Source organism: Nilaparvata lugens, chromosome 2 (genome assembly GCF_014356525.2).
Source record: "Nilaparvata lugens isolate BPH chromosome 2, ASM1435652v1, whole genome shotgun sequence".
In the NCBI taxonomy this organism is placed as follows: Eukaryota; Metazoa; Arthropoda; class Insecta; order Hemiptera; family Delphacidae; genus Nilaparvata; species Nilaparvata lugens.
In genome coordinates, this window is record NC_052505.1 from 19767232 (window position 1) to 19794923 (window position 27692).

Sequence of the window (27692 nt, forward strand, 5' to 3'; positions counted from 1 at the left end):
CTTTATAAATTCTTTTAAATAGTAAACTTCTGATCACAATTAAAGATATGAGAATATCCGATAATGATGATTTATACAGGAAAAGTATGAAAATTTTCAAACTTTTCATAGAATATAAATTTTTTGAACCAGTTTGATATTTTGACACAAAACTTTACCATCTAGATTTCTAGTAGTCTATGCATTGCTTGCTTTCTGTCTTCTGTGAATCTGCTGTGTACATGGCGAATTTGCAAACCGATCCGTGCTGTCATAAAATGTTCATAGTATGATATCATCAGGGCAGGGCACATAGTTGCGCATTTTAATATTTATATCTACAAGTTTTTATTTGATTTATCAATGCTCTTATAATGATTGGTTAGTCAAGTACTTATGAATAATTCAACCTTCAAGTCAACTTAGCAGTAATCGAAATATGGGTGAGTGTAAGTAGGTTATCTCAGTTCTACTATTCATGTCCGTGTAAATTATTTATACATTTTTATTGACAAAATTGACGTACTGTACTCTTCAGTTACACGGTTTGTTATATTTCAGCTGAAGCTGTGGCTCTTTACGACTACAACGCCCAAGAACATGATGAGTTGACGCTACAGAAGGGAGATATCATAACTGATATCATCATACAACCTGGCGGTTGGTGGGAAGGAAAATTAAAAGGAAAGAGGGGCATGTTCCCAGATAACTTTGTAAAGGTAAATATCAAACTCAGTGTGTGATTAATTCCTTACCAAATATCAATCTCACTTATGGCTAACTCTAGTATTATGAGGCTTTTTAGTTTTAATCTATTGATGTCATAGTTTTTCCATCAACATAAACGTAATTAAAAAGATGGTCCTTATGAATTTTGATATTTGAGTAAGCAAGATATTAAACTAGAATTTGCCCACAAAAAATAACATTCCAAATTAATTACATTGGTAATATCTAAATAAGTAGCCAAAGTCACAATCATTTTAACGTATAGGTTAGGTTTGTTGCGAACTGTGTTTGTATTTTGTCATTTTTACTATTGGCTCGTTCTCATCAATGTCTATAAAAACCTTATTATTTATAGACTTTGATTCTCATACTGACAGTAACGCCGCATCCACACTTTTGTCCAATGACGGCTAGTGCGAGAGTATAGATGACAGGTTTGCCAGCGTTCGCCTTTACTGACGTTCGCTTGCCATTGCTCCGATTTATGCCTTCTTCTTCATCCATTACCCACACTTGTGGGATCGATGGCGTTATTATCACAATAAAAGTCAAAACAACAATTTATCAAGATCAAGTTAAAGCACAGTTAACATCTAAGGCTCTTCTATTTGACTTACTGGCAAATTAGCCAGATAGTACTCAAAACAGGTCATCGTTTAAAAATTCCTGGACATCATAATAAGCCCTGGCTCTCAAAAAACCGGTCACAACCCTCTCCAACTGCTCCACTCCTGCAGGTAGCCTGTTGAGGTAGCGGGGAGATGCTCTCTTGTAGCATACCTGCGATCTCTGGAGGCGCACCCTGGGTATGTCAAACAGCACTGGGTGCCTGGTGTTATGGTGAATGATGTACATCAGACCGAGACAACAGATTTTTTCTATTCTTCCTGATATACATGAGGCAGAGAAGAATGAAGTGGCTGACTACTTTTAGGATACCTAACCTAACAAAAATGGGCTTGCAATATGCATGATGTTCGCTTGCAGTTATAATCCTTGCAGCCCGTTTTTGCAGCTTCAGTATGACCACAACCTTGGCTGAATGACCCCAAATGAATAGACCATAGGAGATATGGCAGTGGAAAAGTGCATGATACACCATGACCAGATATGCCTCCGTCACCTCTCCCCTCAGCTTAAGCAACAGGAAACAGATTCGGGACAGTCTCCTAGTCACCTGCTGGATGTGGCTAGCCCAGCTGAGTTTCGAATCTAACACAAAGCCCAGCATTGATCATTAGGATAAACATGATTGGCCCCAGTATTGAACCCTTGAACCCAGAGGTACCTCAAAATTCACAGGGAATTCTGTGGTTACTGAGAGTGATTCGGTTTGAGTTTTTCAGGGAAAAATAAGTCAAATCTCCTGAAAATAGTTGAAAAAACTCTCAAGCCGGAGTCACCAGGGTTCTGAAGTACTACATCCCAGGGGGTGCTGGCCATATCGTTTCCAAAAAGAATCAGTGTAGTCTCATTTACAGGTCACGATCTGAAAGTATAGTTTATACTTTAAAGTATAGTTAATATGTTTGACGAGCAAAGACGAGTAGTCAACATCCACAAAATGTCACATTTTAGTGTGGATGACAAGACCAACGTAGCCAATTTGATAAGCTTTGGCAGCGACTTTGCGATAATGTGAATTAAGCAATAAGTTAGATATATGTACCTCAAACACTTTATTCATGTGTTATTCCTATCATTTCCAGCTAAAAGGTGGTGATGCAGCAAAGGCCGTTCAACCTGAAGTGGCTAATAGAATAGGCAAGTACTTTTTCCTTTCATTACGCAATATCACATATTGTGTTTTGTGTGATTTCCAAGTATTGTGGGCCTATTTCTTCATAGGAAACTATATCCAGTTGTACTGTAATCTAATTTGCTAATAATCTGTACTAAATTTTGTATTTTTTAGCACCCAGATTCTAAACTACGATGATATTGGGCAAAGTTTTTTGAGTCAGTCAAATCTAAAAAGTATATCTCGCCAACAAGCATGAAAGTATGCCAACGCAGCGGCGCTGCTAACAGAAATCATCATTGTCATGTCAACACAGTGTCATTTTTAGTCTTTTGATGTTGATTTAATAACTTATATGCACTATTATCCCCTCTTGAAATTCACTTTCAATCAAATCATTTATAAAAAAAAGCATGTCTTGGTATCTTGATATTGCTGCTCATTCAACATTCTGTCTATAAAGTAGACAGGTTCTCTACTTACGATGATCTTCATCTTAATGTATAGTTCATTTATATTCTCCATTGTAATGAATATTATAACTCTAATGTAATTGATATTGTTAACAAAGAATCAAAAACTCTACGAATTTAATGGGAGAAGAATAAGAGAATAATATGACTGATGATAATGGGAAGTAGCTCAAGTTTACGCTTTGTCCAATTTCCTTACTTGCTGTTCTAAACTCTATAATATTTTCAACATCTTTTCACAGGTACTGGTAGAAAATGTAAAGTGCTCTTCAGCTATCACCCAGAGAATAGTGACGAATTGAAATTGAAAGTCAATGATATCATTGAAATTCTCGATGAGGTTGAAGAAGGTTGGTGGAAAGGAAAGCTTAGAGATGAGGTAAGGATTATTCTCTCTTGTAAAGTTTAAGTTGTATATCTGTTGAATGATTGTGCTTTTGGACTGGATTTCGAACAATCGAGCAACGAATATTGGAGCTTGAAACACATAGAAACAACCCTACATTATGAAAACCATGAGCTTGAAACATTCTACATTATGAGAACCATGAGAAAATACGTCTCCAGAAATGTGTGAATCCACTTACATCTCTAGATAAGATAAGATAAGATCTTTATTCGTCACATTTGTTTGCATAAATACAATATTTATCAAGCCATGACATGTCAATAATAAGAATACAATAAAACAATTACAAACATTACAATCATAACACATAGAAACACGTCAAAAACTATGAAAAGTTTCATAATAGGATGAAAGTTACATAATAGGATGAAAGTTACTTGAGTCAAGAAACAGTTAGGCAGAAAAAACGAGAGATCTATGGTTGAAATAGTTCTTCAACCTTGTATGGGCAGCTATTGACAAGATAATACTTCAATCTATTTAAAAAACATCCCTTAGAAGTGTCATCCTTCAAGTAAGATGGAAGCAAATTGAACATTTTCATACCCCCATACCAAGGGCCTCTTCCAACCAGGTCTAATCTAATTCTCGGTAGCTGGAAATCATTTACTTTACTTCTTGTTGAATAGGCCTACGTATGCGTGTGTCTGGGTTCCTCAATATTAATTCTATTTTTCCTGATATAAGTCACCAGCTCCTGTATTATAAAGTATACCGTCAGAAGATTATTTCTTACGAAATGCGGTTTGCAACTCTCTCTAAATCCCAATCCATATATTATTCTAACAGCCTCTTTTTGCCTCAAGAAGATTCGATCCAATAGAGTCTGGTAACTTCCCCATAGCATTATGCTGTACCTAACCACAGAAATAAAATATGCAAATCTCTCGCGGTTCACTAACTGTTGAACTGGGTCTATCCAATTTTCTAATAGTTTTTGTTCAGAACAAGCATTTTTGTTTGGTGTGAACCCAGTTTGAGAGATACCCAACCTAAGAAAATTACTGTATGAACTTGGAAAACATTCTTTCTGGTTAAACAGCTTGAAAGATTTTTAGTTTTGAGAATCATCTGCAAAAACAGAACAATATCTTTATGGATTGATTGCTTCATACAATAAGAAAAGTACATCATCCAAATGATAGGGAGACAAAAAATAAGGTAACCTTGTGCTATTCCTCTCCCAAATTTAGATAAGGTTACACATAATCCGTAACTACATTGTATAGCTATTATCCATGAATAAATGAATAAATAAAAGAGACTTGTAGTTGTTCATTTCACAAAAGTTTCAGTCCTTAATATTAGATTTTTAAATTTAGATGCTTCAAAACCATTACATATCTACAATGTATTTCCTATAAAATTTGTATTTGGTATAATTTAAAAAGTCGATGTAAGTTTTCTCATTATCGTTACTTCTAAACTTATAACATGCTATGAAATTTTCAGGTTGGAGTTTTTCCCTCTAACTTTGTGAGTGAGGTCAGTGATGAGAAACTCGAATCAGAATCGGAGCCAACAGAAATGAAGAAATCAAAACCCACCCAAGTGGAATCTTTGAAACCCAACGGTAAGTCATCCAAATACTGAAATGAAATGAAAAAAAATTCTTTACTAGGCGGAGCTAGGACTTTTAAGTCCTCTCTACCACTCAACCTCGACATTAAAGATGCAATTAAATACATATTACAGTGTAACTTACTACAATAAATAAAAATACATTAAATAATATCATTGAATACATTAAATATTATTTGTAGACTATTTTTTATCAAGAAATGTGTAAGTTTAGAATCAAATGTTGGGTGACCGCTAGAGCCAATTCCTCTGAATATGATTCATATTTAATCGCTTCCCGGTGGTTCGGAAGCCACCTAAAACTGTTGTTCCATTCATCTCCAATTATCATCCGCCTCATTACCCACGTACAAGCCAAGAGATCATGTGGGCATCACTCTCAGCAAAACGAGTTCAGTATCGCACTAGCGAAAATAATCAAATTGCTGCATGAAACTCACAGTTGAAAGTTCAGAAAAACATGGAATTTATTGAATTTCTTGAATCAATTAGCATAACTTACAGTTGAGTGTCATAATAGATTAAAAACTAGTTTGGAGATAACCAAGACGCAGGCTTCCAGTTTCTATAAATATTGAAAATTTGAAGGATGGTTCCAGTTATATTATAGATTATCAAAGTAATAATTCAGTATTTCATTAAAAATAATCATGAAAATCTGAGCTACTGGAATGTAACATTCAAAGTATCGTTTTGTGTTCCATGAGTGATTGCAAATCGAAATTGTTGTGAATTCTGGATTGGGAATTTGGTGTATCTTTCTCGAATCAAACCCTTTCCACACCAAAAAATATATTTATTAGTAATTGTAGCTAATGATAGAATGGGCCTCTAGATTCCAAATTAAGTTCAGTAAATTTACTGTGTATAATTATGAAAAAAAAATCCAGAGAGAGCTACATTTTGGAATTAAATATCCACAAATAGGTTGAACTAAATAAAACATATAGTAATTTATTAACAGTTAATTTGATGGAAATAGGTTAATATTCTTAATATGACTTGTAATTGTATCTACAAATGAATCAATAATCAGTCTTAAACATCGATTTATCAATAATTTATACTTGTATTTTTGGTCGTGACCACACAGGTTACATCATCAAGCTTACTCATTTCATTATGGACCGGTTCCACTATATGAATAGTGACTATTTGCAAGACTTGATTAATTTCTTCAAAACAGTGGGTTGATTAGGAGACTTGGATATTCTAGGATTGTATAATAATTGGCAGGATACCAACTTTATTCCTTTTTTCGTGAGCCATCAAGGCTCACATTATTTTTATCCATTTTTTAATTCTATGATGTTATAATATCCTCATCGTCAAGATTTATAATTAAGGTTATATTATTTACAGAAACTGCAACGAATCATAAAGATGCTTCGCTATCATCCTCCAGGTCCACCTCTGTTAGTACTGACTCCGAAGTACCTCTTCTCCCTCCAAAACCAGGTAAAATATTATGAAAAACATACTTTTCTGGCTCTAGAGAAGTCGAAACATCCACTTGAAAAGCTTTAAAAGTACCATATTCAGTTGAAGAATCGTCGCAAAGCATTCAAAGATTTATGTAAATTAATCATAAAATTTCATTAGATTCTAAACTTCAAAATACCTTACTAAAATCATTTACTAAAGGTGGCCACTATTAACAGGACAAGAATGTTGAACATATGTGTACACACAAGTCGTCATACATTGCTGTCTCATCACAGCGAAAGGTTTCGAAAAAAAATGTTGATGTTAGGTTCATCTTTGATTCTTTGTTTATTGATGTAATTGATTGTTTGTTTATTTTCTGTTGGGAAGCAGCTGTCAAACAGCTGTTCTGTTCGAAGCCTCTCGCTGATGACACAACTTGCATAACGCGCATTTGTGTACACACCTGTTCAACACATTTGTCCTGTCGTTGGTGAGCCATCTTTAGAAGTACACGTGAATGTGAAAATTCATATTTAAGAATGAAGAGAAAAGATCTATCATGTTCTTCCAAATATTAAATTCATAAATATCAAGATTCTATTCTACAGGAGATAACTGTGGTATAAAATGCGAAATCTTTTCCTATTTCTCTTTGTAAAATAGAGTAAACTGTTCGATTATGGACTTATCATAAAAAATTCAAATCAAGCATCGAAACCCATTTTACCAGTAGTCTACTTTGAATCTTCCATAAAACCATAGAGAAAATATAGCATAAGAAGTCCCATGTTGTAGGTTGTTTAAGTTCCAAATTTTAAGCCGATATTTGTTAAATTCTAGCCGATTACTGTCGACTACTGTTTTGGCCGGGTCAGAGTGCAAGAAGATTGGCACAGTAAGAGAGACTACCAGCGTCTTATAACTTCACGAAAAAGAATTACTATAGGAAGATAGGAGAACAACGTTGTCGATCCTCGGTCTTGTCAATGCCTTCTGTAGACGGTAGCTGATATCAGTATATCTGATAATATTACCTTAATACCTTGTAATATTAACTGTTTATTCTCGTTTAAAATAATCAATTATATTTTATTAAGCAAGAAATTATATTTTTCAATAATTTCATAATTAAGATTAAATATTTTGTTAATTAATTATTAATTCTACATTGTTAAAAGACGATAAACAGAGCAAAGCGAGAAAGAGATAGCGCTTTCTTGAATGATAGACAAGGATAGCAATACCATTGCTAATCAAACACTATCATTATAACGTGGACCTCACTATAGGACTATCGGCTTGAGTTAACAGTGACATTTGGAACATGAACACCTTATGCCATAAGATATCTTCTTTTGCTATCTTTTCTCTATGGTTATATATATTAATGCTTATCTATAGTCCATTCAGGGAGTATATTGACTTGAAGTAGCAGAAGTTTTCAGGGTGGTTTACAACATTCAACTTTTCATTCAATAACAAGTATATTAATACCTGATTTCATTTTCAGTACATTTTATAAAGAATATTAATGCTCGACTATTATTGCCCATTCAGTGTCAAGAACAAGAATCAAGAATTCTATTAGCCATAAAACAACATTAAAAAAATGTAAGCAATAGGCTTCGTCTATTATAAGTAAAATATCACGAGTTGGACTATAAAAACGATCAAATTTACACAACATACACATTGAAATATTCCAGGTACTCATTAACAGAATAGAAAGCTTCAGACTTGAGCCATTTATCAACAGTAGTACAAAACGTTTTCAATGGTAACTGCTTAATATTGTCTGGTAGTAAATTAAACATGCGAATTTGAACTACTAGGACTATCGGCTTGTGTTAACAGTGAATTTTGGGACATGAATGGCCCATACCCTGCCATATTTCCTCTTCTTATGCTATCTTTTCTCTATGATTTTCATTCCATAATCTGTGATTTCTCATTATTTATCTTTCCTTGATTATTTTTTTGCAGTGAAAGAGATGTGCAAAGTGATATTCCCGTATAAGGCGGCCAATGACGATGAGTTGACTTTGAAAGAAGGCGAGATTATAACAATTCTGAGCAAGGAAGTTCAAGATAAGGGCTGGTGGAAAGGCGAATTGAATGGCCACATTGGAATGTTCCCTGACAACTTCGTGCAGCTGCTGCCGATCGATGAGGTAACTCTAATTTTGCAACAAATTATTATTCTATCAATTTTCCCTGAAACGGATTGTACTATTCTATCCATTCATTCAGGACTATACAAAGATTGCATCTTCTATTATCGATGAATCAATAAAAAGTAAATTCGTATGGCTTTTGCTGGTGGGGAGTCCCTTGCGGGAAGGTCCCACCGCCTGAATATAGGCTATCATTTAAGCCATCAATGGGTCTCACGAATGTCATACTTCAGCCGGGACCGACAGTTTAACGTGCCCATCAGATAACACGGGAGTGATGAATCAATGATGCTCAACTTCTCAGTCATTGAAGTACACATCTATATTAACAATCTTGACACCAATTGTTGAAAAAAAACTCAAAGCTTTTTCAGTTCATTGAGAACTTTCAACTATAGTGAGGTCCACGTTATAATGGCAGTGGAGAAATAGATGAGAACAGTGTTGCCGATTCTCTGACATGCCATGCTTTCTATATAAGATAGCTGATACCGGTATATCTGATCTAATATCAACTTTTCATTCTTGTTCAAAATGATAAATAATATTTTATCATCAAGGAAATGTATCTGTCAATGATTTAATAATAAATGTTCATAATTGAGATTGAATATTTTGTCAATTCATTATATTTCCACAATCTGGCAACGTTGAGGAGCTAGAAAAGAATGGCGCTATCTGCTTTGTCGAATGATAGACAAGGATAGGAACATCAATGTTAATCAAATACTGTCATTAGAACGTGGATCTCACCATATAAATTTCTCCTTTAGCGGATTGTACTAAAGTTATCCATCCTACCTATAATTCAGGGCTAAATATAAAATAAAATCTTCAATTATTGATGAATCAATGATTCTCAACTTTTCAGTTATTGATACACATCAATAATTAACAATATCGTTAGTATCAATAGGCCTATCAATAATCGTTGAAAAAAGTATCAAAGCTCTATTTATTGTGATTTTTCAACTAGCAAATTGTTGCTCGTCAGACAATGATGCAGTGAAAAAGGCAGTCATTCATATGTGCGATATCTCAAATGTGCGAGAATCAGCTGATCGGGAGGATTTCAGATGTGCGAAATTCCATTTTGTCTGGTTCCCGTTGCTTTGTGGATACATTATCTTATATTTGTATGATACCGTATCATATTCTGGATTAATACTGTATCCTGAACATGATACTGTTAGATCCCTACTTTAAACCAACAGCTGATTTATCTCCGAACTGAGATGGTGTATATAGTCTAGTGTCATATAAGTGCGATATCTCAAATGTGCGAGATTCAGTTGATCGGGAGTATCTCAGATGTGCGAAATTTCAGTTTGACTGACTAACTTGTGGCTGCGATGTCCATTTTGCGTCCACTTTCCAACTGCAAAACAGAAAAAAATTCACCATTTTCTATCACATCTATAAAAAATAAAGGAAAGAATTGGCTTATACACGTACGGGATAGATTAACCGTACATTTTTTTATAGATTCTTAATTTACCGATGATGGTTGTAGGCCTATTTTAATTACTTCAAGATTTCATTACGTCAAGTTCCCAGTCTGTCAAGTTTTTAATTAGACCCTTGCGGAGCACGGGTTACCTGCTACTTATAATAAACACAAAAGTTAAAATACTAGCTCGTTTGAGATATTGCATTACGAACGACACCCATCTGTTTCAACATTTTTATGTGAGCTATATTTTTGTTAATCCTATGATTGTATTATTTCTCAACCGTCTCGTTTTTTGTCGATCACAGAGTTCGAAGCCTGCTCGGCCGCCTGTGAAAGGAGCAACAACGAATCGCACAAGGGACTCTCTTACGAAACCAACAACACTGAGCAGCAGTGCCTCTGAAGCTGTCACCCCCACCACCACACACTTGCCAGACACACACGAACCCACCGTCAAAAATGGTGAGCACATACTTTGTTACAATCCTCTTTACAATTAGATTCCATTTTCAGTTTCCTATATTATTCTTCCTCTTTCTTCATACCGGGTGCGGCAGCAAAACTTACTTTATTAAAGTGAACGCCATTGGCTCAACTCAAGTCGAAAAGAGACTGCGACGCAGCATGTGTTTTCAAATGGGGACACTCAGACCAGTCGATTCTAGTCCCCGCGACCTCACGACTGTGAGACTGAGTCGAGCGTCGACTTGACATGTTGGTCGAGCCCGACTTGAGTGTCGTAGTGAGTTGAGGCATTCAGTCAGCTGATGTTGTAGTAGAGAAAAATTGGTCTCATTAGATAGATGGATAGATCGGACTATAAAGTTTTCTTCCTGTCATGTTCAGCTTCCATCATGCATTGAGAAGCGTGCATTTGCCGTTGAGACTTATTTTCAATTCAATTCATTCATGCATTCATAATAAAATGAATTGAATTAAATTGAATTTTTCGAGCGGATGTTCTGTGATCACAACCCAACGCGCATTTCGAAATCGCTTTAATTTAGTCTTTTTTACTTTCCTTGCCCTATTACCATAGGTAAGGAAAGTATTGCTTCCCAAAAAAAATTAAGATACCCTAATTTCAGGTTTTCTATACGTTTCAAGGTCCCCTGAGTCCAAATGATTTTTGGGTGTTGGTCTGTGTGTGTGTGTGTATGTGTGTATGTCTGTGAACACGATAACTCCATTCCTAATTATTAACCGATTGACTTGAAATTTTAAACTTAAGGTCCTTATACCATGAGGATCCGACAATAAGGAATTCAATAAAATTCAATTCAAGAAGGCGGAAAAAATGACGTGAAAAACCATGTTTTTCACGTTTTTCTCGAAAACGGCTCTAACGATTTTTATCAAATTTATACCATGGATAGCTATTTATAAGCCCTATCAACTGACATGAGTTTCATTCCTGGGAAAATTGCAGGAGCTCCGTAATATTCTTGATAAAAATGGCGGATAATGACTAAAAAACCATGTTTTCACGGTTTTCTCGAAAACGGCTCCAACGATTTTCTTCAAATTTATACCATGGATAGCTATTTATAAGCCCTATCAACTGACATGAGTCTCATTTCTGGAAAAATTGCAGGAGCTCCGTAATATTCTTGAGAAAAATGGCAGATAATTACTAAAAAACCATGTTTTTCACGATTTTCTCAAAAATGACTTGACCGATTTTTTTCAAATTCATACCCTGTATAGTTATTTATTAGCTCTATCAACTGGCATCAGTCTTTTTCTTGGGAAACTAATGGGGGGTCCACCCCATCCTTGAGAAATGGACTTTGTAACCTCCTTCTCGTGCATGAGGTAGGTAGAGCAGTTTATAAAAAGAACACACATAGTCGAGATATTTGTTCTGTAGAACAGCTGTTTTGACGACTTTTAAAAAATCATCGAATTTCACAATTTACACAAAGGAAAAATTACTCTGGAAACAATTATATGTATACATAAATACAGTAGTTTGAGCGTAGTTTCAAATATATGTCGCCGCCAATCGTCATTATGCTATTCCCCTAAATTATTCTCCTTTAAGAATGGGGCTTACAGTTCAATGAGCAAGGAAAGTTGTGTGAGTGCGCCACACCAGATTTTTGCTACTGTCCCGGACCGGAAATCAATTGTTATGTGGGTCACTACGTTCAGACAAACTGCAAGTGCGACAAGATGAAGAACTAAAGTCACTCGGCCCATCAGGTCACCTGAGAACATTGAGGCAGTGAGAGTTACAATGTTGTGATGTTGTGATCACCGTGATGCTGTGTTCTGCGCGCATTCTTGGACTTTCCGATCGTTCTGTGAGACGAATTCTTCATGGTGATCTTAATTTCCATCCATACAAAATGGAAATTGTGTAGGAACTTTCTGAACGTGACTTCAATTGAGAGAACACTTTCCAGGATGCCTCATCTCAATTAGGAGCGATTTGGAGTGGCCAGTCCGATCTCCCGATTTGAACCCTTGTGATTTTTTCTATAGGGGTTTTTGAAATCCCTTGTTTATGTGAACCGTCCAAGGGCCCTACAAGATCAGGGAAGAAATGGCTTACATAACGCCTGCAAAGCTGGCAGGAGTTATAACATAGCCATAATTCGGTTTACTCAGTGTATGGAGAATGGGGAATACAAGATCTTTATGTGCCATAGAATAAAACAAGTAAACAAGTTTACAATAGGCATCGTCAGTTTAACAATATTTTCATTCTAAAAATAATTGAGTCAATTTGTCACATTTATTAAATCATTACAATTTAGTACTCATCTGTTGAGTTAAACCCTCTAACCTCACAGAGGGACGTCACCCATGATTTGATATTCAAAACTAATTGAAACAAAACTTTGTGTCTACATTACAAAAAATAAATACAAAATTTCTGATTCATATAAAGAGTTTTATTCACTTTAAAAGAAGGAAGTTTCGCTACCGCACGCTACAAAGGATTATTTTCTATTCACCGTTTGAAAGCTTCCCATTCTCTTGCTAATGTAGAAATCTTGAGCTGCATACAGACTTGAGTGCCACATACACGCGCATTTCACCTTTCACCAGCGGATGGTATGCTTACTATATCTGTATCTTACTGTTTCTGTACTAATACATTTATAAGAATAGCATCATCAGCTGATGAGAAGTGCAATGCGCGTATTCGAGGCGCATAAGTCTGTACGCACCATTTAAATATCGCAGCGGTATCATGCATGGGGCGGAGCCCCAAGGCTAGACGGATAAGGCGGGTGGAGCGAGCCTGCCGCCTAGTCAATTATATGTTATTCGTCAAGAACATATATTTCCAATGATTAATTAATACATTTTCATAATCGAGATTGAATATTTTGCTAATTAATAAGGTTTTAAAATTGTTTTAAAACGATCTGGCAACCTTTTGGATTAAGAAAAGAATAGCGCTATCTGCTTTGTCGAGTGATATACAAGGAGAGCAACACAATTTCTAATCAAATACTGTCATTATAACGTGGACCTCACTACAGTCAGGTGCATTTCGTTCTTCATAGCAGTTTACAATAATGACATAACTAATGGTACCCATAATGGTGAGAATTGCATATTGTACTCGTGTAGAGAAACCTTACAACAGCCTAGCTCTGCTTTCGTGAAGGTAAAGTAGGCTTTCATCTGTTGCAATAGCAGTTCTCAAGTATTCAGTTATTGATTCATCCCTGTGTCTTCCATATTTCAAACGGTCAGCTCCCAACTCCCAAGTAGTTTGAAATGCTGCCTTGTGTTAATCATTCATATCGTAAGTCTATTAAATATTAAAATTTGAATGTGTGAATACTAAAAACATACACAAATTCTGTACGGTAATTGGATAATATGTATTTAAGTAGTTTTTAACTTGAATAGAATCTTGAAATTAAACCAACGAATTATGGTAAACCAACATTGTCTTATTGAATTAACTTACAATTTTATTTTTTCCCTTCATTGTCGTTTATTTCAACTATATAATTTAATTCCCTACAACATAGAGCGTGAATTATACTACTTGTAGTATTGTGACTGTATTACTGTATTCAAATTCAAAATTTTCAGTTTATTTATTTCTGGACTGAAGAGTGGACACAAATCAATTCAAGTGGATAGCATAACCTATAATTAATTATTAATTCATAACTCCACCTTCATTGTATTATCATTCATACCATCATCATGACCTAGGCTTAAAATACTTCTAGTAAGTCGCCTTTGTAAAATAATAAATTAATAAAAATAAAAAAATGTTGAAAATTAATACTAATGATCGATCAAAGAATAATATTAAATGGAAATAAAAATCTTGAATTGTTTTTATTTGTAATTAAAAAAAAAGGGAGATTTGACTTGAATATAATACCGGTATATCTTGATGTTATTTTTAACTGTGATGTTTTGTTCTTGGGCTGTCTATGAACAGACTAAACTTGAAATGTTTTCCTTTTCTTTTCAAACTGGTTTGAACACTCCTTTTTTCCATTTATAAATCAGACCTTTTTCAGCTTCAAACCAGTTACAATCAGAACATGATATTGATTATTTCTATTTTTTTTAATTATGATATTCCAATGATTCTTCAATAAACCTTCCTGGTCTCTGTTGCATGAGAAAATAATTGAAAATTATATTTAATATAATATTCTAGTAGTTTTCTATTAAAATAACCAGCTGACTAGTATTATTGTTAGTTGGTATTTTCTCATGCAATTTGCCCCAAAACTAAATAAAAATGTATAACTGAATAGCTTCCCTAAATCGTATGCACTTAGGCCCGGTTGCACAAACGCCTGTTAAATTTTAATCAGGGTTAAGTGCCACTAGAACCAATCAGATAAGGCTTTTTGAAAAGAAAACTTCATGATTGGTTTTCGTTGCATCCAGTGAGAAACTGATCACTGGAAATCCTGAGAACCAATCAGAGAAGGCTCTTCAAAAAGTAGGCTTCTCTGATAAAATACTTTTATTTTAATCTCGAAATTCTAGTTCTCTTTTCTTAAAAACTTTTATTCACAACATGTTTCAACATATTAATGCTATTACTTTATAATAATATTATTTCAAATATCCAATGAAAGCTATATCGATAGAACTAAGGACTTCTGATCACGTACTGCAAATATTGACCGAAGAACTAAATAGCAAATAGCATAAGTAGTAGCAGAAGTCCTTAGTGTCTATGGCTTTCATTGGATATTTGAAATCATTATTGCACAGTAATAATATTACAGCAGTTGGTTAAACTGAAATTTCTAATAAAATCTTCCATATTAATGCCATTTTCAAGTGAATTCCATTTTAAATATTCTGTTTGATTTTTTGTTTGGACAGAAGACAAGCCAAGCTTGCCAGGAATTGTGAGTAAGAAGCCAACCCCGCCTCCGCCTTCGAAGAAGCCACCCAGGACACACAGTGGCTCGATGAAGCCACCAGCACCGACCAGTCCCACGTATAGTGCCGACGGTGCAAGTGAAGCAACAAGCCCACTGCAACCCAAGTCGGTCAAGCCATCTGAGACTCCACCCACAGGTAAACCATACTCATCTCTTAACAATAGACCTACAATAGCAGTTTATACAACAGTATTTTAATAGGGGTCTTTAAAGCACGAGTTAGTTGTAGAGTTGATACACAAGTGAGCGAGCGATGAAGAGTTGATACACAAGTGAGCGAGCGATGAAGAGTTGATACACAAGTGAGCGAGCGATGAAGAGTTGATACACAAGTGAGCGAGTGATGAAGAGTTGATACACAAGTGAGCGAGCGATGAAGAGTTGATACACAAGTGAGCGAGCGATGAAGAGTTGATACACAAGTGAGCGAGCGATGAAGAGTTGATACACAAGTGAGCGAGCGATGAAGAGTTGATACACAAGTGAGCGAGCATAGCGAGCGAACGCGTGTTTTTAACATCTCATGAGTGCTTTGAAGACCATATAAAACTGTTGTATGCACTATTTTATCTACGTCCATTCTTTCAACGTATCACAATGCTGACTTGTAAAAGATTAAAAATCAACCAACTAACTGGTAAAAAGATTGAAGTAACAATTTAGGTAAAAAGACAATCAGAGAGAGTAAACAGTAAACGTGAAATGCTGAAAACAAGACAAACTGAAAACTTAATAAACACATTGTCAACTTGACAAACTTGATGAACTGGAAACTTGACAAACTAAAGACTTGAAACCTGACGAATTGAAAACTTGACGGAATGAGAACTTAACGCAATGAAAACTTGACGTATTGAAAACTTGATAAACTGAAATATTGACGAATTTAAAACTTGTCAAACTGTATACTTGATATAGTGAAAACTTAATAAACTGAAACCTGCTGCCATCATCAGAAACCGAGTTTTAATTTTGATGCCACCAGCATCGAAAACCGTGTTATAATGTTTAAGTTGTTGAATGAAGTCCTTATTATAGTATAGTTTTCAAAATGCATTGCGAAAAGACCCCTGTTATGGGATTGATTGTGATGATATAATTTTTACATTATAATATGGTCGTAGATAAATTATTGTTATTGAATCTACTCAGTGACAAATATTCAACAAATTTGAAACCAACACAGCTTTGACAATCAGTGGTTGCATAATACTCCAATAGCTTACTTCTTTCACTTTAGAACCATTTGCTTATTTTTTTTATTTTTGAATTTAATAGATATTATATAATACCGTGTAAGAATAGATTGAATAGATTTTAATTAGATGCTGGTATTATTGATTTATAGTTTAGAAGCTTGAAACAGATAATGTTCGGAATAGCTGATTTCAGTTCAGCAATCCCATTTTCGATACTGTTTGAATCACTGTTCGTGGCTCCTGCATTGTTATTGGTGGAGAATTGGTGGAGAAGCTGCATCATAAAATAAAAGCATTGCATTAAGTAAACATTATTGTAAAGTTTTGAAAATCCATTGCGAAAAGGCAGCTCTTATGCAATTGATAGTGATATTGTAATGTTTACATTATAACATGGTCGTAAATAAATATACTATAATTTTTGACTATATTCCATTGTTCATTCCATAAAGTAAGTTATATGTATTATTGCTCAACTATAGTTCATTCAAGGAGTACATTGATTTGCAATAACAGACTTCGGGGTGGTTTACAGCATACAACTTTGTGGATTTTATAATAAGTATATTAAGGCTTGACTTCTATTAAGTAGGTTACATTAATGCTTGGCTATTAGGGCCATCCACACGAAGCGTTTTTCAGTTGAGTCGGCAGGGAAGGAAGCTCTCCGATTGGCTGATTGGCTTGGCGTTCGTATATCAGCTGATAATCAGCCAATTCCCGGCGTGCCGACTCGTCTGAAAAACGCTTCGTGTTACTTGACCCTAATAGCCAAGCATCAATATAACCTACTTTTTTAAAATGGACTGAGGTCAAGCATTAATAAATACTCATAAATCCAAAGTTGTATGCTGTAAACCACCCATTAAAGACTTGACTTCTGCTACTGCAAATCAATATACTCCCTGAATGCATTATAGTTAAGCAATAATACATATAACTTATTGTCCATTCAGTTTGAATTCAAACAATTTAATAAATTCAGTATCCATTGAGTATCTATATTGTATTAAGTTATAAATTTATTCACTAATTTTGCAGGTGTGAAAGCAAAATCGCCAGTGCCATCAACAACCAGTGCCAAGCCGACAGTATCGCCGCACGAAGTGAGTCCGCTGCGCAGTCCGCGGCCTACACCCCTCTCTCACCACTCTGAGGTGGACGGTTCCTGTCTGAGTGTCGGGGCGTCTCCTAGATCCTATAACTTGAATAACTCCAACCACGGCGCAAGCGCAGTAAACCCCATCGAAGCTGCGCGCGCATCAGACAACGTCACGCCGCGTTCTTACAACTTGAACCACAGCGGCGCATCGGACAGCAGTGCAGCCAACGTCACACCGCGATCCCACAACTTGAATCATAGCGGTGCATCGGACAGCAGTGCTGCCAACCCCAGCGATGCCGACTTGGACTTTGACTCGATTGGCAGGACTGCGATGCTCACTCATCCCACGGCGTCCCGGGTTCGAGCACCCCGTAGGCGACCGCCCAGCAGCATCATGTCCAAAGATGTGAGTGTTCCTACTAATTTAGCAATTGCCAATTGTTAGATAGATTATTTTATAACAAAGATTTATCAATTCTTTAGTTAGAATTAACGAGTTCCGAGCTATTATAGATAGATAGATAGATAGATAGATATATTTCTCGATCCATGAAACATCTATAGATGCATGAGATCACGTCAAAATATTAGAACACATACATAATAGAGTACTAGTCAAATTATTATTCCTTTATGGTTTCAATGGTTTTTATAGCATTGCAGGTCTAAGCTGGATTCAGGCAGCTGAAAAAACTCGTCAACATGATAGAAGGGGTTAGCGTAGAGCCACGTATGTAGAGTTTTTTGAACTCTATGGTTCTCATGTATTTAAACTTGAGGGGTAATTTATTAAATAAACGTCTACCCATTATCAGATGGCTGGACCTTAGCCTTACCAGACGGACAAAAGGAATGTTGATGTCATGACTATGTCGAGTATTAATCCCATAAACGTTCGATCTACATTGGAGCGTTTCTCTACACTTATGAGTGTGAACAAGGCCACTGAATATATACAGATTCAATACCGTAAGAATGCCAAGCTCAACAGAAAGTGGCTTACAGTGGGCTATTCTATCGGCTCTACTCATTATTCTGATAGCTCTCTTCTGCATTATTAATACCTCTCCAATCCTGGTAGCATTACCCCAGAACACCAGACCATACCACAGAACCGACTGGAACAGAGCAAAATATGAAGATTTTACATATTCAAAAGGCACACATGACATCAAACGCAGTAAGAGGAAGTTCACTCGAGACAATATTAGACAATATTCTCGTTCTTGGTGGAAATCTCCTATGAATAGTGAATTTAAACATTTCAATGAAGAGAAGTTTGTAATCGGTCTGTTTCTCTTTCAATAAGTAGTGTATTATTTGATCAATTATTTTCCCAATATCCCATAATTACATAGTTATTATTAATTTTCATAATTATGCAAATGAATAGCTAAGGTTAATGGTCAAATTCATTTCATAAATATCCACAGTTTTAATGATAATATACCACTAGACACATCAAAACTATATAGATATATCTCACTTTTAAATTTAGGGTGTAGTCACACAGAGAACGATCTGCGGGCAGAATTTATTAGGAGGATATAGATTTAGATAAATGGCAAATAATACAAAAATAATTTATCCTCAAATATAGTAGTGTAGAAAAATAAACAACCAAATATCGAAGATACAAAAACCTAACCTCAAAAAAAATCGTTCGAAGCCTTTCCCTATGATGACACCCCATGATCACAGCCATTAGATATCCCATGGTATATGTCGTTTATGCTCCAAATTTCAAGCCATTTTTTTGTTAACTCAAGCCGATAACTGTTTTGAGGGAGTGAGAGTGTAAGAACGGCACAGTATGTGATCAGTGTCACATAGCTTCACAAAAAAAACTACTAGGACTATCGGCTTCAGTTAACAGTAAAATTTGGAACATAAACGCTCTATACCATAGGATATCTTCTTATGCTTTCTTCAATTCGCTATTCCTCCACGTTTATGCATCAATAAGCAGTGTTTATAATGATTTCTTTGTAATAACATTCCTGTTGTTTTTGGCAGGAAAATACAAGTCCATCTGGAATGATGAATGGAAGTGCGGATTCTCACCTGGAGAAGCAACCCACTGCAGCCATGTCTTTAGTGGAGGAGCTCAAATTGAATTATGCTAAAAAACAGTCTGGCCAGGGAGTTGTTGCAGGTACAATATACAATGTTCATTTTCTTTTTTCGATCTTTGCCTTGCAGAACTTCTATTTAGTTGCCTTCGAGGTTGATGCAGTTCTACAGTTCATGATATAGCATAGAATAAAAAGTGAAGTAAATAAATTAAAAAGTTTAAGTACACACTTTTTTATTTGGCCGGACGATGTTATGGATATGGTGACGGATATGGACAGATATGGACGGATATGGTGATCATCACCATATTAATAAAACTTTCAGTAACAGATGGAAATTATAGAGTTATTACAATTATTCAAATGCTAATGAATTAATAATTACTATTAAAGGAAAATCCAAATTAAATGCTGTGAATCACTCCGAAGACTTCTGTTACAGCAAATATTGACAACAGCGTAAACAGCTAGATGGAAATTCGATAAGCGCTACTATTCAAAAATTATTTGTCAGCCCGGGAATCGAACCCGGTACCTCCTAATTGCCGGTCAGGAATGCTTACCCTTACACCAAACTGACAATTTCTGGAAATTGTCCGGCGATCCGGAGTTCCACTATAAAATGAGCGCTGCTATCAAGATATTATCAGTTTGGTGTAAGGGCATGCATTCCTGACCGGCAATTAGGAGGTACCGGGTTCGATTCCCGGGCTGACAAATAATTTTTGAATAGTAGCGCTTATCGAATTTCCATCTAGCTGTTTACCCTATTGTTATATTTGCAGTAGCAGAAGTCTTCGGTGTGATTTACAGCATTTAATTTGGATTTTCGTTTAATAATAACTTCAAGTAGATTTGCGGGTTACCAGTTATTCAATAAACGAGTCACAAACGTATTTGTAGTTGATGCACGGTTGTTGAATAGGTTTCATCAATTCATTCAACTGTTTGCTTTCACGTTAAACCCAATCATTCACAGATCAGAGAGCTCCATAGAATCAACAGTTATCTACGAGCTCAAAGCTGACATTAAACATTAGAGCTCAAACATTATATTAATCTGAAATTAAATCATTCCTAACAAAAAAATTTGTTCGAAAACTATTGAGAGTACAGTAAAGTGACGTGATAAATATAACCATTTTTATGGTTTTTGGTTTGTTGCCATTCTCAATTTTGATAATAGAAAGTTATTCAATCGCTCTAATTGTTGAACTGTTGGTGAAAGATAACCTTTTGTCGTTTGTCATGATTTGTATTTCAGTAGGTTTGTTTCAGTACTTTGTTTCTTGATATTGCTCAGTTTCATACAATGTTATTGCTGTCTTGTAATAGAGTAAAGATACCGTTAAATACTTGTTGATACTTGTTAACGGTAGGCTACAATATTACTAATATAGTGTTACTGATATACTACTACTGATATAGTGATACTTGTAATATTTGCCTATGGTTTTGCCTAGTATGTGTTACTTGAATACGGTTTTCCAATACTACTCTTACACGCACAGATTTGAAAAGTAGGTGATTTAATATAATTTAATCAATTATTGAATATTGTAAATCAATTATTATTCTCATAAACTCCATTTATATCAATATTATTGATAATTTGAATTTTTCAAATGTAAGAATATTGATGGAAATTACTAAGATATTTCAATTATTCAAATGCTAATGAATTAATAAAATTTATTATTAAACGAAAATCCAAATTAAATGCTGTAATTCACCCCGAAGACAACAGGGTAAACAGCTAGATGTAAATTCGATTTAATTTGGATTTTCGTTTAATAATAATTAGTGAGAATATTCTTATTGATTAGCAGAGAAATCTGGCATTAGTGTTGAGATTTCTTATTTTGGAGTAAAATCTTTTCTATATGATTTACCAATTGTAAAATTATCTTCCCATTCAGGTTTTTCATAGATATTTCTTACAATGATGAAACACTTGAATGTTGTCCAGAAATAACACTAATTTATTAAACAAATACAGAAATGTTTTAATAAATTTGTGATATTTCTAGGCAACATTCCAGTGTTTCATTATGGATAAATATTACTACATCTCACCAACAACAGTGTCTGAAATATTCTGACTCTAGGGAAATTCAAATTATCAATAACTTTTTTGGAATTAATGAGATGATGTCATATCACAACATTTCAACTATTCAAGAATTAAACAATAGTTTAGGAAAATTCAAATTATCAATAACTTTTTTTGGAATTAATAAGATGACGTCATATCACAACTTTTCAACTATTCAAGAATCGATAATTTTTTATTGTTACTAACAAATTGTCATCAACTCTTCTTCAAATTCACAACATTCCATGTTTGTTTTGATTTCGTGTGTAGTTTATCGAACGATGAATCCCAAACTCACATCACAAACCAAACTCGTCATATCAAAACTTTTCAACTATTCCAGAATCGAGATTGTTTTATTATCACAAACAAATTGTCATCAACTCTTCTTCAAATTCTCAACATTCCATGTTTGCTTTGATTTCGTGTGTAGTTTATTTATTTATTTATTTATTTATTCATACATTGATACATAGGTTACAATATCTATCAATACAATAATCATATCACAACTTTTCAACTATTCAAGAATCAAGAATGTTCTATTGTCACAAACAAATTGTCATCAACTCTTCTTCAAGTTCTCAACATTCCATGTTTGTTTTGATTTCGTGTGTAGTTTATTTATTTATTTATTTATTCATACATTGATACATAGGTTACAATATAATTCTCAACTATGAATGATTGGGAAAGGAACAACAGGCTTGAAGCCCAAAACTGTTTCTTTCCCAAATTTAGATAGAAATTGTCCAAAAATAGGTTATGTTTACACTTCACAATATTTGTCCAATTTTGAGTCCAAAATGTATTTATAAACTAGGCATTTAGAATTTAGGAAAGTTGAAAACCAAATTAAATCAAACGCTGAACCCCTAACTGATATTTTGACAGTTTTTAACACTGAACAATTATTTGAATGATTCTTAAGTTGGTATAGTGCCGTACAATTTTGAATGCTAGTTTTTTACACTCAACAATTATTTGAATGTTGAATTATTTGATTGTTACGCCGTTTCATCTGAATGCAATTGAAGCTTGTTTGTTTTGATTTTGTGTGTAGTTTATCGAACGCTGAATCCCAAACTGATCTTTTGAATGCTAGTTTTTAACACTGAACCATTATGTAAAGGATCTTACGTTGGTATAGCGCCGTACAATTTTGAATGCTAGTTTTTTACACCCAACAATTATTTGAATGTTGAATTATTTGATTGTTACGCCGTTTCATCTGAATGAAATTGAAGCTTGTTTGTTTTGATTTCGTGTGTAGTTTATCGAACGCTGAATCCCAAACTGATCTTTTGAATGCTAGTTTTTAACACTGAACAATTATTTGAAGGATCTTACGTTGGTATAGTGCCGTATCATTTTGAAAGCTAGTTTTTTACACTCAACAATTGTTTGAATGTTGAATTATTTGATTGTTACGCCGTTTCATCTGAATGAAATTGAAGCTTGTTTGTTTTGATTTTGTGTGTAGTTTATCGAACGCTGAATCCCAAACTAATCTTTTGAATGCTAGTTTTTTACACTAAACAATTATGTGAAGGATCTTACGTTGGTATAGTGCCGTACTATTTTGAATGCTAGTTTTTTACACTCAACAATTGTTTGAATGTTGAATTATTTGATTGTTACGCCGTTTCATCTGAATGCAATTGAAGTGCAACAGAGCGGTCAGCCAGGTGAGTTGGTTCAGCCAACTGGAACCCAGTATGTTACGCACTGTAGCCAACAGCTACCACGCACTATAGTGAGTTTCACGTTATAATGGCAGTATTTTATTAACATTGGTGTTGCTATCCTTGTCTATCATTCGAAAAAGCAGATAACGCTATCCTTTTCCACCTCCGCAAAGTTGCCATATCATCTTTTAACAATGTAGAAATATAATTAATTAACAATATATTCAATCTCCATCAATGAAAATTTATTATTTAATCATTGAAAAATATATTTTTCTTGACTAATAAACTATAGTTGATAATTACAAACAAGAATGAACAGTTGATATTACATCAGATATACCGGTATCAGCGTTCCTCTATAAAAGGCAGTGGCATGGCAGAGGTTCGGCAACGATTTTCTTCACTGCCATTATAACATGGACCTCACTATACCACACACCACTCGGCTACCCAGTTGCTCATCATTCATTGCCAAAGTGTTCAGGCTACTCGCGTACCTCCGGTAGATAATATTGAATCATGAATATATTTTCAGGTTTGAATATTTATTCTAGTTTCTTAAGTCATGTGAAAATATACAATAATGAATAAGTTATAAACAATACAAATCGAATGAGATCTCTCTTCTCTGTTAAATCAGTTTGTTTTAATTCAGTTGTTTTCAGAGTTATTCGTACCGTGATAACTAGAGATTCTTCTCTCTCAATTACTTGTGACAGTTTCAAACCTTCTTATTTGATTCATAATATAGAACTTTTGTTTGTTTGTTTTAAATATATGTCTTATATATCAAGGCCATTAAAAGTGAATTTACACTTGTATGGGCCACTTTATTAAAATTAATAAAAACAATATGAAACATGTAGTATCCTTTTCATTTAAAACTTTTAAAACATTTCAACGACTAGTTTCGACCTACTATGGCTATTTTCAAGTTAAAAATGCAATGTTGATCTAGTATCAACTTGTTTATTTTTGTATTTTTACTTGAAAATGGCCAAAGTAGGTCGAAAGTAGTCGTTGAAATGATTTAAAGTTTAAATGTATTAAATTAAAAGGGTACTACATGTTTTATATTGTTTGTTTTTTTAATTCAAGGACATTAATTATTCTTATCTGAACGTGTATACGATAGAGTGATTATATTCTTAAGAAGTAGGGACTAAAATATATTGTTGAATGTGCGATGAAAATGCTAGTTTATTTTCTATAAGAGCTGCATCATTTAAAAATTTTCTCTCAACACAAATGTTTAATTCAGATCAACTAGTTGTATCAATTTTTTTATTTTTGCATCTTAACTTGAAAATGGCCAAAGTAGGTCGAAACTAGTCGTTGAAATGTTTCAAAGTTTTAAAATGTTTTAAATAAAAAGGGTACTTCATGATTTTATATTGTTTTTATTAAATCAAGGCAATTAATTATTCTTCTCTGAACTATCAACGATAGTATGATTATTTTCTTAAGGCTGTGCAAAGGCTAAAAATAAACTTTCTAATCGTGATATATATTTTTCAAAGTTTTTCGATTTGTATATCATCAAGTTATCAAAATGAAAAAGTTTTCTCAGGAAAACATTTTTTTCCGATCATTACTTTTTGAGATATGAGCAACTGAAGTTTAAATTATTGGGACAGAACATTTCAAATTCGGTACGATATAAATCCATGAGGTTTAGAGGATGGATTCTTCATGGTATTATTGATCTAGTCTAGTAAAACAATAATTTTCTGAAAATATCAATTTTTGAATAAGAATAACCAAAAATAACTTTTGGTTCAGTTATTTTTGGTAAATTGAATAACTATCTTAAAAATTGATATTTTCAGAAAATTTGTTTTACTAGATCAACAATACCATGAAGAATCTATCCTTTGAATCTCATGGATTTATCTCTTACTGAATTTGAAATGTTCTGTCCCAAAAATTTAAACTTTGGGCGCTCATATCTCAAAAAGTAATGATCAGAAAAAAAATGTTTTCCTGAGAAAACTTTTCCATTTTGATAGCTTAATGATATACAAATCAAAAAACTTTTAAAAATATCACGAGTAAAAAGTTTATTTTTAGCCTTTGCACAGCCTTAAAAAGTAGGGACTAAAATATATTGTTGAAAATTCTAGTTTATTTTCTATAAGATTTATAAGAGATGCATCATTTAAAATTGCTCTCAACATAAATGTTCAATTTCTATTTCTTGCGGGTGTATTGTTTGGCGCACCACGAATATCCAGATCTTTAGTTTAATTTCTATTTCTTTATGTATTTGAATTTTTATTTTTTTAAATTTCTTTTTCTTGCGAATGTATTGTTTAGAGCATTACGAATATCCAGATCTTCAGTTAGATTCACTTTGTAAAGTCAGAGGATATGATAGGAAGACATTGTTGCTCCTCTTCTTCTTTTGCACCGTCTTCTATGGTAGATAACTAAGATAAGCGTAATTCCGGCAAACCTGATCTGATATTACTAGTCCATTCTTGTTAATAATGATCAATTCAAATATATTTTATTTGTCTATAATTTTTTTTTCACTATTTAATTATAATTTTTAATAATTGAGATGATATATTTTTGTAGTTTATCATTTCTACATAGTCTACAAGCTTTGATTTGACAACGGTGTGGAGTTGGAAAAGGATAGACACAGTACCTACTTCAGGTCACACAACTGGAATAAACACTTCATAGACACCCACTAATTCTACCTCGTATTATGTACCATAATAATTGATATTCAATATCAAGTTAGTAAAATATATTATGAACCACAATATATAACGGGAGTTGCTAATATAACTGATAAGCTAAGGGAAAATCGCTTGCGCTGGTACGGGCACGTTATGAGACGCGGTGAGGATCACATGACCAGACTCGTCATGGAAATTGAACAGCCTAGGAGACGCCCTGGTAGACCGCCGACAACCTGGATGGGTACCATTTTCAAGGATATGAGGACGACGAATTTAGAGCCTGAACTGACTCAACAACGCCCGGAATGGCGGAAAAGGATTAGGAGGGCCGACCCCAAGAGAAGTGGGACATAGGCTCAGGAGAAGAAGAAGAAGAAGACAATATATAACGGGAAATTAGGAGGAGTCTACGGCGTGTTTATTCTAGTTGTTGGGCCTGATGTCATAAGTAAGTACTATCAGCTTTGTCAGACAAGACAGACAAGGATTCTACATTGTTAAATCCAATCTGGAAACGTTACGGAGCTAGAAAAAGATAGCGCTATCTGCTTTGTCGAATGATGAACAATGATAGCAACACCAATGTTAATCAAAAACTGCCATTATAATGTGGACCTCACTATAGGAAGTCTGTTTAAGTGTAAATAACAAGTGGTTATTGTTTTGTTGGTGTTGCAGGAAGGACGCGAGTGATGATTGGCCAATCGGGAGGCGGGGACTCGCCGGAACAGCCAATGCCGGCCAAGTCGCCGAGTGGGGCAGCAGGAGGCGGAGTGGTTTTGAGGAGTTCTCCGAGCTCCGCCCCCGCGGTGACTCCGCCCCGCCCCCAGTCCATGTTCAGTCCCTCCCCCCGTCCGTCCCCGTCTCCGGTCGCCGACACCGTCACCTTAACTATTAAGCAGTGGACTGAGATTAACGATAAGGTAAGGCTCATTATCTATATTGCCATTTTTTTATTTAGAACTACTTTTGAATATAAATGAAAATAAAAGTATAAATCGGAGTACCCTTTTTGAATTATTTCATCACGACATGTTTCGGCTACTAATGCCAATCTATATATATATATATATATATATATATATATAAAAGCGAAATGGCACTCACTCACTGACTTACTGACTCACTCGCAGAACTAAAAATCTACCGGACCAAAAACGTTCAAATTTGGTAGGTACGTTCAGTTGGCCCTTTAGAGGCGCACTAAGAAATCTTTTGGCAATATTTTAACTCTAAGGGTGGTTTTAAGGGTTTGAAGTTCGTCTTTTAGCATGTATATTCTTCTTATTTTCTTAATTATAATTGAAAAAAGTCCATACCATATGTTAATATACAACTATAATCTAGAGAGAGTACCTCTTCGAAACAGTTGTTAACTGGTAACTAAATTAATAATTTTGTCAGATTGGCATTAAGTTGAGTTGACTTTGTTAGGTTGGCACCAAGTTGAAGATTGAAATGCATTTATCGCGGA

The 27692-nt window shown here is 34.5% G+C and overlaps 1 protein-coding gene across 3 annotated transcripts; it reads left to right on the plus strand.

Annotated features, from left to right (window-relative positions):
• The first annotated feature begins 201 nt into the window (after positions 1 to 201).
• LOC111051471 (CD2-associated protein) lies at positions 202 to 27216 on the plus strand. Of its 3 annotated transcripts, none has more exons than XM_039420749.1 (12): positions 202 to 428; positions 541 to 698; positions 2418 to 2472; positions 3165 to 3301; positions 4784 to 4904; positions 6275 to 6370; positions 8324 to 8511; positions 10273 to 10429; positions 15299 to 15496; positions 17601 to 18070; positions 19681 to 19819; positions 26897 to 27216. In XM_039420749.1, the coding sequence occupies exons 1-12, from the start codon at positions 419 to 421 to the stop codon at positions 27199 to 27201; spliced, it is 2034 nt and encodes a 677-aa protein (XP_039276683.1). In that variant the 5' UTR covers positions 202 to 418; the 3' UTR covers positions 27202 to 27216. The 3 variants fall into 3 exon arrangements, with proteins under 3 accessions (XP_039276683.1, XP_039276684.1, XP_039276685.1); XM_039420750.1 differs by having other exon boundaries at positions 15302 to 15496; XM_039420751.1 differs by having other exon boundaries at positions 202 to 422.
• Positions 27217 to 27692: the final 476 nt, after the last annotated feature.